Source organism: Apteryx mantelli, chromosome 2 (genome assembly GCF_036417845.1).
Source record: "Apteryx mantelli isolate bAptMan1 chromosome 2, bAptMan1.hap1, whole genome shotgun sequence".
Taxonomy (NCBI): Eukaryota; Metazoa; Chordata; class Aves; order Apterygiformes; family Apterygidae; genus Apteryx; species Apteryx mantelli.
The window spans coordinates 146,766,282-146,779,784 of NC_089979.1; the positions used below are offsets into that span (position 1 = coordinate 146,766,282).

Below are 13,503 nucleotides of genomic sequence, written 5' to 3' on the forward strand. Positions count from 1 at the left end.
TGAAGAGACAAACCAGGCTGTCAAGCACAGAGTTAAATTTACACTTTTGCATTCTCTTTCTTCCTTTAAAATTAATGCTTCCTTTGGCATATTAGAGCAGAACAAAGACTGAAGCAGGCACTACACTTAACCTAGCCTTGAGCAGTACATTCTATTTTTGCATATGCTTTGCCAGCTTTATGACAGAAACTCAGATTCAGATAGCCTGTTCTTTACCTTACAAACTGATATACTAAACCACCAATCCCATGACAAGTCTTTTAATAAGCAGCCTAGACTGACTGTAGAAAACACACAAAGAAGGGCTCAAATTTAGTTCATCCTTCTGCCAATATGATAGGTCTTTCCCAACTCTTTTCTGATTAGGAGACACCTCTTCTGTGAGGAGAACCAACTTCAGTGAATGACTACTTGTTAATACTAGACTAGATATGTCCAAGGTTATCCAAATAAAACAAACTCCTAAGGCAGCAGTAAAGAAATAGCCTTCACCTCACAACTGAAGTAGTTACTTAAAGTGTATGAGTCAGAATGATAACTCAAATAGGACAAAATTAGTGTCTGAGAGTTTTTTGTTTGCTCAAGAAGTAATTCAGTATTTAAAAGAAAATCACACCAAATAGTTATTTTAAATTTCTGCAAGAAGCCAGCTCAAGAGCAGAGATCACTTGCATGCAATTGATTCCCACCACAGAAGTATAAAGTCCTCTTAATTCCACTAAGTGCTAGACAGCATATATGCAATTACCATACCTACTCCGAGTTGCTTACAAACTAAATTAAGAAACAAAAAGGTGGGAAAAGAAGTGTTTTACAAATAGGGAACTAAGACAGGTACAAGGGTCCAATACGTCTTTATATGCTGAACCTTACCTGCCATGAGTACAGGATTTTTGTACATAGGAAGTGAGAACACTTGCACATGGGCAATTAAGCTTTGAGGGGGTGGACTCAGGTCTTCCAAACATATTTGAAATCAGCAGGAGTCTGATATCTTAAAAAGTTCTGTCAGTATTTACCATTTAAAAGGTAAGTCTGCTGGCTACACCATCAACCTGTACTGCTGGCCTTCTAACACTACAAGCTTAGAAGCATTATATATTCTCATTATCCTCTCTCTGTATTTGTGACATATCCATTCATCACCACTGATCAAGCAGATTTTTAGTAGGGTTGCTTCCCACATGTCTACGCAGAATGTAACAGAACAAAGTCCCAAGGTTAAAAAATTTAAAAGCTGAAATCCAAAGACCAAAGGCATTCCACCCTGAACATCAGACTCAGGCCTAAGCATCTTGCCTGAAACCCCAATACCTGAGTCAGTGCTGATGCCTGGCAAAGAATCTCATTGCATCTTTCACCTGCAAAACATGCTTACATCCCCCCCCCCCAAAAAAAAAAAAAAAAAAAAATCAGTAAAGGCTCAGAGAGAAAAACACTACAAAGGTTCAGTACTACTAAATACTATGGTGGAGACATTTCTATGTTATTTTGAAGAGAGCAAAGCTTTAGGAAACTGTGCCCTGGATTGCTTCCAGAAGTCCATATATAACTATATCTAGACAGCAGGAACTTCAATTTTGAGAGGCCCAAAGCTACTACCACTCAACAGACAGATTTGCAAGCACGATAAGAAAGGGAAGCCAGATATAAAATGGTATTTGGTCACTCATTATACAGAGGGAATTTGCTCCCTTAAATTAAATTGTGAACTTCATGAAACAAGCAGCCTCAGGACACGTGAAGTCTTTCAGTATGCTGCCACAAGCCTACCCCTGTCCAAAGGGCTGTGCTGCAGGAACACCTGATTGTGGATTTCCTCGTTCTACATATAAAGTCAATTCTGCATAACAACTGAACTATCAACTCTTTATTAAAAGACATAGCTGTCTTAAGCAACTAATGAATATCCCAGAGCAGTATCTGGAAGGCTGAAGGGTGCATGATTGGGGCCATTTGGCTTTGGATGTACACAGATCATGTAAGTATGGTTAGAAGCACTCAGCAGATCACGTAATTCACCCCCGAGTTCCAGTCAAGCGAAATTCAAAGAGCACATCAACTCCTATAGGACAATTACTATAACTTCTGTATGAAGCCACTGGACGGGCTGGCTAGACACTAAGAAACAAAATGTTGAGGACTGCAGACTTCAGAAGCCTTATTAACATCACAGTAATTAACAGAGATGCTAAGTGTTTTAGATTTCAAGAATGCATCAAGTGCTCACACCCCAAGCTTACTCTAGTCCCACTCAAATTCACATTGCAGTTTAAGGGTTAGGATACTAACTAACATTTGTCAGGGCAATTTACTTTTATAGTAATTAAAATTTTTCATGGTCCCAGTCCAATGATGCTTCAAAATGGAGTGGGTCAGGAAAGAATCTTTAAGCTCTTCTCGCCTTAGTACCGAAACCTTTTTGTACACTGCTTCCATCCAGTGCAAGAGAAGGCTGAGAGGAGATCTTATCAACGTGTACAAGTATCTGAAGGGAGGGTGTCGAGAGGATGGGACCAGACTCTTTTCAGTGGTGCCAAGCGACAGGACGCGAGGCAACGGGCACAAACTGAAACACAGACAGTTCCATCTGAACATGAGGAAAAACTTTTTCACTGTGAGGGTGACAGAGCACTGGAACAGGTTGCCCAGAGAGGTGGTGGAGTCTCCTTCTCTGGAGATATTCAAAACGCGCCTGGATGCAATCCTGTGCAATGTGCTCTAGGTGACCCTGCTTGAGCAGGGGGGTTGGACTAGATGATCTCCAGAGGTCCCTTCCAACCTCAGCGATTCTGTGTGATTCTGTAATTTAGCTTAGCATAAAATGTTTAGATGACAAGTCTTGACTTAATTCTCTTAAAAAAGGAAAGAAAAACAGGAAGACTTCATAGACCTGTGCTGGACCAAGATAAGACACTGCCTCTTCCACTGGAGGAAGTCAAGGGAGAACAAGCGATACAGCATTCTACAAAACATCTCTGCAACACTTGTGAGTAGCCTGCCACTCCATCTTCTGTGCTTCGGTTATTTTAGGAGGCAACAGTTAAATTCATACTAACTTTTGGTAGAAAAAAAGAGAACTATAGACAGATCAATTCCTATCACATAATTATGTACTTTATGTAAAATACTGATAGCTTACAGATGGAATGATAATGAAAGCAAATTAACACTTACAAAGTAAAGAGGATTTCATCCAATATTCCTTCTCTGACAACAGGACTACAGAGCAGCAGATGTCTCAAATTATTTTGGCAAAATAATTCCTGGATTCATAGCTTTCCCATATCTATTGTCTTGAGATAAATAAATCAGACTAGAGGCTGGTCCCTTCTCCAAGAACAATTCCACAATTCAGAGATGACTCCTTAAAGTCCTACCAATAGATGCCCCAACCATTAGGGAAAGGCACATCTTCTACTCACTGAATCTAATTGTTTACTCTACTGTACATCTACTACCCTCTCTACCAAAATACCCGAGTACTTTGTAAAAACAAACACAAAACCCACAACTAACTTATTTCACAATATGGTATGAGGAAAAACACTAGAATACTTCTATAGTATAGGATATTTGTTAAAATTATTCACACATAGGTACAAAAATATAGTATACATGTACTAACAAAGGGGGGGACACAACATTTTTCTTGCATGCCAGATAATAAGAAAAGCCTTTAAAGTTTAAAACTGTTCCACATGAATTTTGCATTAGTGTTACAACATGAGTTGAAGTACAGAACAGACAAAAACATTCAATTCAAGCAATGCTTTTAATCTCAAAGGAAACCTCTTTTCTAGAGAACTACTTCATTGACTCTTTGAAGACAGATTTCTCATATTACATTTCTGAAAGCCTAGAAATCCCAGATTACTGCTTTGAAGGCCTGTAGCATAATTCTAGTTCATACTTTTAAAAGTCATTAGTATAAAACACTGAAGTATCCAGATTTTAAGTAGAATATTCAAAAACCAGAATGTGACATTAATGAATGAGCGAGCAGCAGTTTGGGAACTACTCAGCTTTTCACTGTGAATCTCAATACCGCATTATAAACAAGATGACCACTCAACTTTCCCTTTACTAAATGCAAAGCGGGAACAGAGATGTAGAGCTAGATCCAAGCTTGTTTAAGATAATTTCAGCTACTGAGAGCTAATCTCAATCCAGATATGAAAGGTATTTTCTCTTGATTCAGAAATCAACATTAATTCCTTAACAGAGAGAAGTTTGGTCTGTTTTATTCCTCTCTTACAACCTCCACAGAGGGTGGAAGCGAAGGCAAAAGAAAATAAAGCAGCTGTCCTGTACTGTAGCAAGTCATTCACTAGACAGGAAAGAGAAGCCAGATCTGAAACCCTATCCAAGCCATAGCATATACTCCTTCATCCCTTTTCTCCTCCCCTCCCTACATGGTTTCCTATGATCTTGTAAGATTTTTTTTTTTTTTAAACACACATGGCAACAATGGGCCTGTACCTGGAGGATGAGGATTAGCACATACTACATGGTGCACTGCTGCCAATTCAGTATGTTTACATTTACTTTATGTGAACTGAGCTAAAAAAGTTTAAATACGAGTTCACTAGCCACGCTGCAGTGGTACTCAGCCTGTAGCGTGACAAGGCCTGGTCTGTTTCCTGAAAAATAATTAAGATTACAGGGAGCAGCTTGTTTTAAGAGTTACTAGCCAGTGTGTAGGTGGGGTTCAAAACCATTAAATAACCTCATGGGACAAAACCCCTATCAGTGGCTATTAAACATAGACTTAGACACTAAGCATAGCTTAGAGGTATCTTCCAACCTATTAAGTCCTTAAACCTCAAATTGCCAAAAACAGGGAAAACACCACTTAAAGGCTCTCTCCTATCATGCCCACTCTTATGTTCATCACCAAACATCAACTGGTGGACCCCATTAAAGATAAGATGATAAGAAAGACGAGTTACTGGGTGTGAATCAGGATGGTTGTTTTTAACCTAGTAATGATTTTTGTTTTATAGGAAAAACAACAACAACAACAACAACAACAACAAAACAACAAAAAAAAAAACAGAGTTCCTGAAAACACAAGCTTTAACACTGCACTGCACTGGAAAGATACTCAACTCACCTGGAAGGAAAGGCACTGGGCTCATTTAGCTTCCCTGCCAACTCTGAAAACCAGAGAAGCCCTAAAAACCCCAATCTGCATTAGAAGAGGCACCCATTAGGAGTCAGATGACAGGGTTAGAAAACAGGGTAGTCTAACATCTTCCCAAACGCTTACCTAAAATTTGCCAAAGGTACTACCTATTCATTACTTCTTAGAGGCACACTTAGAGGAAGTTACTCCTTCTCCAGATGGACACTGTCAAATAGCTTGATGGAAAAACCTTATTATGCCTTCTCTGTCAATGTGCAGAGAAACTGAAAAAGCAGGAAAGTCTGGATAAACTGGAGAAAAAACAGAGTTGGCATTTCCCCCTCCACTCAACTTCCTTTTTAAATTAGACAAAGCCCCAAATGCCCATGCTAAAGCAAGCCACACAACACGTACCAAGAACTCTTGCATAGATTTGTTTGATGCAGTTTAACTAACATACCACAAGTCTACACCTTGTGCAGTAGACTCCCTGCCAGACAAGTTCCAGATGCTTAATTAGCATCTCAGTATCAAGGATCATATCTGCAATGTAATGCCATGGGCAAATCCTGCATATAAATCAAGCACAATGCAGTCTTTGTACAGGAAAAGCTTTTTTACTTTAGCATTACTGATACTGGGAGTGCTCAGTGTTACAAGTTACTTCTTGGTAGAGTGACCCACGCTGGAAAGCTAGAAGTGTCCTTTTAATCTAACGGGACAATTGAAGAGACCCAGGCATTACAGAACATTGATGAGAAGTTCTAGACAATTTGCTGTTTATATAGTTAATACTAATAGCAGTAAGTAATTCAGAGGTAAGGAAATTCAGCTAAACTTAACTGCAAATCTATGTGATGCAGAATCAACTAAGAAGGATTACAAAAACACCCTTGCATGCCGTTTTAAAGGGAAAACATTTATTGGTCCATATTTCTACTGAAAACACTAGAACTAAGTCATCAACACTGGTCACATGTTTAAGAGAACAATGTGCACAGGAACATGAATGAACTGGAACTTTCACTTGATGTATTTCAAAATTGTCCTTTTTCTACCTGAAGGATCAAAATTCGCCAATGAATTGCAATGACATGGTACTGGTTAATAGACTTAGTGTCTACTAAGTTTAATAGAAGCAGCAATACTGTGTTCTTGCCCCACAACTCTTAAAAATGCATTAGTTTACTTGATAGGGGTAAATATAGTTCTGAAAATGGGTCTGTAACTGATGTGAGCTAAACACTACTTTGCCTGGAACAGCTGTTCATTTGATTGAAATACAGTGAAACTTTCTATTTAACAGGAGTTCATATATACAGGTTTTAAAATGTACTCTCTCTGAAATTCTATCAAGCATGATTCAGAAGCCCCAAAAGAATCAGGAAAACAATGAAGACATAAGCACAGAACTTAGTTCTGCAAAACTTCATGCACTACATCAGTTTCCCCCACCCACACACTAGTCTGGAATTGACATAGTTTGGTCTGCTCCTAACTATGCAGAGGCAATCTATACACTTCTCTGAACTCATTTCTATCACAGGTTATATACCCTTGCTCATGATTGCTATTACATTTAACAAACATTACAAATATCTAAAACCAGACAGAGTTAAGGGTTTTAAGCAGTTCAGTGTCCTTTTTTTGTTTGTTTGTTTGTCCATTCAGATCACACACTCAGGAAAACTTCAGACTTTGACACACTACAGTTAATCACAACTTTAACAAGTTATTGCATATAAGCTGTGCCATGGTACCATATGCACTCTTAGCCAAAGCAAAAGCAAGGCAAAGTTACCTGCCTTGCTCTTCATGTATGTGTTCTCAGTCTACAGGGATTGCAATATACCAGTACCACTGTACTGTCACAACTCTGGAAGTACATGGAATAAAGCAATACCCAAAGTATTATGTAGCTCTATCATCAATAAAGTACTGTCTTACCCCCCTTCAAAGACCAGCTATGCCTATCTTTGGGCTAATCTCACCCTATCCCAGACCAGGGGAGATGCTGCCTGCCTGGTTTCTCTGCTTGAGTAGCCAAAGGAGGTCAGAGTGGACAGGAGGCATATTCTCCTCACCCCTCAAATGCTACAGTGATGGTGCTCAGAGGCCCAGGGGGCATGTGGGGATGCAGATGGGACAAGGGTGGAGGTAAGAGGACAGACGGGCAGAAGTCCCGGCACCACGGTGCTGGTGCCCCAGGCACAGCAGAGGGAAGCTTCTCCCGAAGAGGCTCGCAGACCATTTACTCGTGCTATGGGGTGCTGGGAAGCGTGGCATTCCTCCCGCCCCCCACCCCCCAAAACCTCTGACCCTCTCACTCTCTGCTGAGCCTCAGCCACCAACAAGGGGCGCGGGGAGCGGGGTTGCCGCGGCCCCCGACGCCCGGGGCCGGCCCGGACGGGCCCCCCGGCTCGCCGCAACGCCCGGGCCCGGCCGGGGGCCGCCGCCAGCTCCGGCCTGCGCCCCCGCTGCGGGCGGGGCGGCCACAGCAGCCGGCCCGGGACAAATAAGGAAGTTTCCGCGCTCTCCCGCCGCGGGCCCAGCCCGCCGCCGCCGCTACCTACAGAGGCCGGGCACGTCCAACATGTTGGAGATGCCGCGGTCGCACATGTCCACCTCGGGCTGGTTCTTCTCCCTGCTCTCCTCCACGATCTTCTTTAGCGACTTGGACATGGTCTGCGGCAGGACAGAAACAGCCACCGTGAGGCGGGAGCCGGCCGGGGCAGCGCGGCCAGGGCAGCGCGGCGAAGGGGCTGCGCGCCGGGGGGGGGGGGGGGGGGGGGGAGCCGCCGGGAGCCCGCCGGCCCCGCGCCGCCGGGGGGCCCCGTCCCGCCCCCCCATCCCTCCCATCCCGTCCTCGGCGGAGCCCCGGCCGGGATGCCCTCCCGCCCTGGGCGGAGGGACACACTGGCGGCCCCCAAGGCGACTCACTGCGCGGTGCCGCGGCGACGGCGGGACCCGGGCGGGACTCGGGAGGGACACGGCACAACGGCTGCTGGCGGCCGGCGCCCCGCTCCCCGCTACAGCGCGCCCGCGCCCTGCCCCGCCCCGCCCCCGCGCTCCCGGCCCGCGCGCAGGCGCACTGCCGCCCTCCCCCGGGGAGCGAGAGGCGCATAGGCGCTCCCCGCGCCTTCTAAGGCGAGCCCCTCGCGGGAGGGGTCTCACCCACAGCTAGGAAGGTGTCGCTCCGCCAGGCCAGTCAGCGCGCAGCCTCGATCCCGGGCCGCTGGCCATTGGCTGGGGGAGCAGGAGGAAGAAGTTCGTTGGCCAATAAGCGCGCCCCGTAGCTGACAGCGGGATTTGGGCCGCAAGTCTCAGGGGTCCCGCCTGCGCAGAGTGCACCTTGGGCGCATGCGCAGGAGCGGCCGTTAACGGTCGTCGTGCTTCCCCAGCGGGGGCAGCAGGGAGAGGCGAGAGGTGTGGTGAGGGGAGGGGAGGGGGGCAGCAGAGGAGAAACGTAAAATAGCCAGAGAAGGGGGAAGAGACTTTTACAAGCCCGTGCTGGCAAGACCTGTTTGAGTGAAATCCCAGGGTACGCAAGCTTGGAGGCACCAGACCAGCTCCCTCAGAGGGCCCTTGGCTGCCCCAGCCTCCTGTGCCTGAGGGAGCCTTCCCTCTAATGGGCCGGCTCCCAAGGCCTGAGGCGCTGGGTAGCCATTTCAAACACGCTCCCACGAGTACCATAAAAGTAGTCTGCCAGGTGAAGAAGCACAGTCCCTGAGGGAGATTTGCAGTATGATTTCTGCTGTGCTAGTAGACACTAGAGAAGTCATGGATATAGATGTAGTGCATCTACTTAAACATGGTAAAGCTTTGGTTGGAGCTCACGCCTTAGAAAGGACACTTGGCTTTGTTAGTGCTTCTGCTCAGATGGTGGCTTGTTTCTAAGTTGACCCACTAAGCCCATTAGTAGGATAATTTTACATTTAGATGAGTGGAGGACCTCTAGTTAACTTGACATCTGAGGTTAATCAATTCTTTCTTATTACTATAGGCATAATAGTATGATGCCTCTAATAACTATCATATGCTTAGACCTCTGGTCTTTCCAAAGTACAGTGATAATACTAGTTTTCATTCCTTTGTCACTTGGAAAGCACTTTACAAATGTAAACCCAAGAAGATAGACTGTGGTGGATGTGTCACCATTTCCCCCGCAGAGAGGGGAAAATGCATTAGGGCACACTTCCCTATAGCATATTTTTAGCAGAAGCAATATTTCTTAGTCCCTGAGAACAGTGCAGAATCTGGAAGGTGCTGTGCTCAGGGCAGTTGATCAGCTCTATACCCCAGGGCCTGAGAGCTCTGGCTCTCCCCAGTCAGCAGCAGTTTGCAGCATGGAGAAGCTGCAGTGCCATAGAGCCTGAAAGCTTGGCCCCCCTAGGAGCTGACCAAGAAGGACTTCAGAGCACTCTGAAGTTCAACAAATGCTCCTCAAAACAAAAGATACTGTTGCAAAACATCTCTGATCCAATGAATCAGTAGTTTGTATCTTTCAAGGTCTTTTTCTGAATTTTCCAATCAGCTTTAGCTGCAAAATTAGTCACAAAATTGGGCCCAGATTCTGAGCACTTTTAACTGAACTATTCACCATGCTCTTGAAGCCATAACCTTGCTGCTTATAATGTGTTTATCTGTACAACATCTTTGATAGGAGTTAAACTTCTGTCATTCCCCAGATGTGGAAGCTTAGAGCAATTAATGGCTGAACCAATAAAATGACCTAAGGCCAGGCTACACATTCAGAATTACAGCCTTGAGTTTTGCATTTATGCTCCATATGCATTGCATGGTGTTAATACAAGCCTAAAGTAATATCCACAGAAACCAAGGTGATGAATGGGAAGTTGCCTAAACCAGCAAATGAGAAATACTACTAGAAGTGTAACTTAGCTTTTGCTTTTTTAGGAATGTAAGGATTTTGTTCTGGGCTGCAGTAGCATGTTTATCTCTGAATGGCATTCACTACCTTGTAGAGTCCTCTCCTGAAGTTAGGGACCACTTTCAGCTCTTTCTTACAAAACACAGCTGGAAGAACTTCTATTTATCCGGATTGCTCAGCAGTACAAGCATTCACCCAAATGTATAAGCCAATGATATACAGTTCCTTTTTATCTGCAGGGACATGAATCTGCATCACCTTCCGATCTAAGAAAGTGCCCTGGTTGCCACCAGCCAATTGTCGTCTGCCCGGAGTGCTTGGTTATTGTCTGAGTTGTAATCCCAAACACCTCACTGCCAGCATATCTACTAGTCTTGTTTCATTAAGAATGATCACAGGCTTCATTCGGTAGCAAGGAAGGGCTTAGCCAGATTAATTGTCTGTAATTATTCCAACAAGCATATAAAGCACACGTGCCTGTGAAAAGACACTGCCACAGAAATGTGTCTCCAGGGCTAATACAAAGCTTGCATGGCTTCTCATTGCCCTATTTATGCAGTGATCAAAACAAGCGCATATTAGATTGCACATGATCTGGATGTCCACATTCTACCTCTATCATAGGCACTTAATCACTCCCTGCTTAATGAACATACTCCCGTTACTTGCTTTTGACAGGACTACATTTTTTTTACCATCTACCTAATCTTATTATCATATTCTTGTGTAAACAGTTCATCTATCAATCACACCTTCTACTTTGGTTAATGCTTTAGCAAACATTTCATATGAGTAAACACACTAATCAATACACTAGTGAGGCCTGTATTGGATTTGGCAAAGAGAATTCGTCAGTCTTTCCTTTGAAAGCTGTTCAGCTCCTCATGAAGCACTAAATATCAATTGGATGAGAATGAGCAGGAAAGTAAGTATGCATGACTCACTATCCAAGTGTCAGGTCATTCACTGATCTTGAAAACTTAATTTTCAATTGTTCCATTAGCATTTGTACTTGTGAAGACAAATTTCCTACAGAGGGCCTCTGGCATTGCATTAATACTCTCTCCCCTATTTATCCCCTACCACATTTTCCCAGTACCTCCAGTTCTCTCTTAACCCCTTTAACCCCAACTATTGTGAGCTCCCTTTTTTACCCCCCTAGCTACATGCTGCATGTTCTGACAGGCTGGTAAGTCCGTGTTTGCTGACTGGCCGGCTGGAGACATAACCAAATACATGGCTGTTGAGTTCACAGTAAAGCCTTTTCTAGAATGCTGCTTATTTAGGTCTCTACTATCCAGCTACTATTTTTTTGTTTATGAAACAACTAGAAAATATCTTATAAGACTGCCAGTTTTGTTCCCAATTTGATACTGGGTTTAGTATAGCAAATGTCTGAATTCTTTGGAGAAAAAGATGCACATAGACAGACTTGCCTTCTGCTCTTAGGAAACCAGGTTAAAATAAGTGGACATCACACAGGGAATTGAATGCAAGTTTGCAGAGACCAAGCTTGTCACTGCTGTGTCACTACGCCCGAGCAGCTCTATCATTTTGATGCCTGCTTCACTCACACTTTTTAGCTTCTCTTTGTGCTTAGTGACAGTGCATGGTTCTTTGACCCCTAGGTGCCATCTACCCACTTTGCAGTTCCATCTGCCAGTGAGGGCACAGCTCTAGGTGGAGGCGCCATTTAGCAGATCATACATTTCTATTTGCAACATAATGCCTTTCAGCTGCCTAACTTACTGCTCTAATTAAATCCTTATCTTTCTCCCTCCCACGGCAGTGAGATCTTCCATGAACTCAATGAACGTGTGAGGTTGATGTATACTCAGGATAGTATGATAGACCTGCCACTGCCGACATGGTGTTAAGAGGAGAGAAAAGTGACTCTCAGCACTCGTTCCTCACAGCCTGCTCCAGTCTCCACTGTGAGGAAAGGTGGAGGCAGCTAGGACTGAGATTTGCCTTCCGCTGCTCTTCCTTTCCTCCCGGTCTCCTCCAGCCACTGATGGTCACAGTGTGGGGGAACAGCAAGGGAAAGAGAATCTTACAGGCTGCCCTGGCTGTGGCTGTGCTATGTAGTTCTTCTAACCAGGGAAATGTGGTTTTACATTATTACTCTGTTTTTACCTTTTTCCCTCCAAGAAAAGCTGTCATAACAATCAACTTAAATGCAGAGTTAACATATGATCAAAATGATACAATAGCTACAGGTACCTACAAAGCCAGGGGTACACATCTTGGCACTGCTGCTAAAAATTTACCCATCATAAATTACAGCAATTAATTGTGATACCTGTTACACAATTATCTATTTCACCGATCTTTGCCTTATAGAAACAGACTTCTACTAGAATATGGCCTCTACTTTATTACCAAACATTTTAAACATTTATTTGTAAGTAATCCTTTATTATTATTGTTGTTGTTGTTATTATGAAGAGTAGTCAGTGCTATTCATTTTCATTAAACTTCATTTTAATCAGGACTGCAGAATAATTCTGTGGTTTTCGATTAGCAGCTGACATAATTACACTAAATACTTAATTCTGGTGCCTAGGACACTTATCTTAAGTAATTGTGGGAAGCTCAGACACCCCCTCCTTTGCTTTATGAACCTGCTGATAACTGTTTTTCAGCCAAATTTGCTCGTAAATTTAACTAACATTGGCTAATGTTTTGGATTGACCAGCAGCACAGTTTTTAGCAAATTGACCATATATCTTCTCCCTCTTTCAGTTCAAGTAACTATAGGCATAACAATCCCATTCTTCTATTATTTCTCATTTACTATACTTTCTTATAAAGTATAGCCCTACCACACAGGAAAGGCTTTTCAAAAATAATGTTGTAGACCTTTTAGTGCTTATTTTTCAAATCCCAGTCTTTGAGGTGCTTACTATTTGTATGTAATTGTCTCCTAAACTAGATAAAAATAAAGAATAAAAATCTATATATGTAGGAACATGCAGAAAAAGATTTGCACATAAAGGTGCAGGCCCTGGAAAGTGAAAAAACATGCATATTCATTATCTGTGCTTTGTCATTTACAGTGGAGATGTTTGTAGTCATGCAGATAATATAATGCAGACGTGCGGTATTCAGAACTACCACATTATCTATAAAATAGTAACGTGCACAGGCATAAAAACAAAAGTATTCAAGGTGGTGTTGCAATATAAAATCATAAATCTTATTAAACAGATTTTGTCTTCTTAATTGTATTGTACACTACAAATAACACATAGCAGTTTCTTAAAATATATTTTTTTAATTATCTATTTGTTTAATTGTTCCTGTTTGATATTGCTGCACAGTCATTTTAAAGCAAGTTAAAAGGTGTTTTAAATCACACCTTACCTTCCAAGACAGAAACATGGCTCAGTAACAGCTCCCTCCTTTAAGGACGTCCCCTTTAATAGTTCTGCAGTGGTATTTCTGTTGTGGTTCCTTACATAAAATGTTAGAGTACAGCAGT

General features: G+C 43.1%; 1 protein-coding gene across 1 annotated transcript in view; it reads right to left on the reverse strand.

Annotated features, from left to right (window-relative positions):
• The window catches only part of RSU1 (Ras suppressor protein 1), a 112,813-nt gene extending 104,628 nt beyond the window's left edge, over positions 1 to 8,185 (reverse strand). The window contains exons 1-2 of the mRNA XM_067291762.1: positions 8,069 to 8,185; positions 7,702 to 7,813 (exon numbers count right to left, since the gene is read on the reverse strand). Coding sequence (XP_067147863.1) covers positions 7,702 to 7,810 — 109 coding nt within the window. The 5' untranslated portion in view covers positions 7,811 to 7,813; positions 8,069 to 8,185. The remainder of the gene's footprint in view (positions 1 to 7,701; positions 7,814 to 8,068) is intronic.
• Positions 8,186 to 13,503: the final 5,318 nt, after the last annotated feature.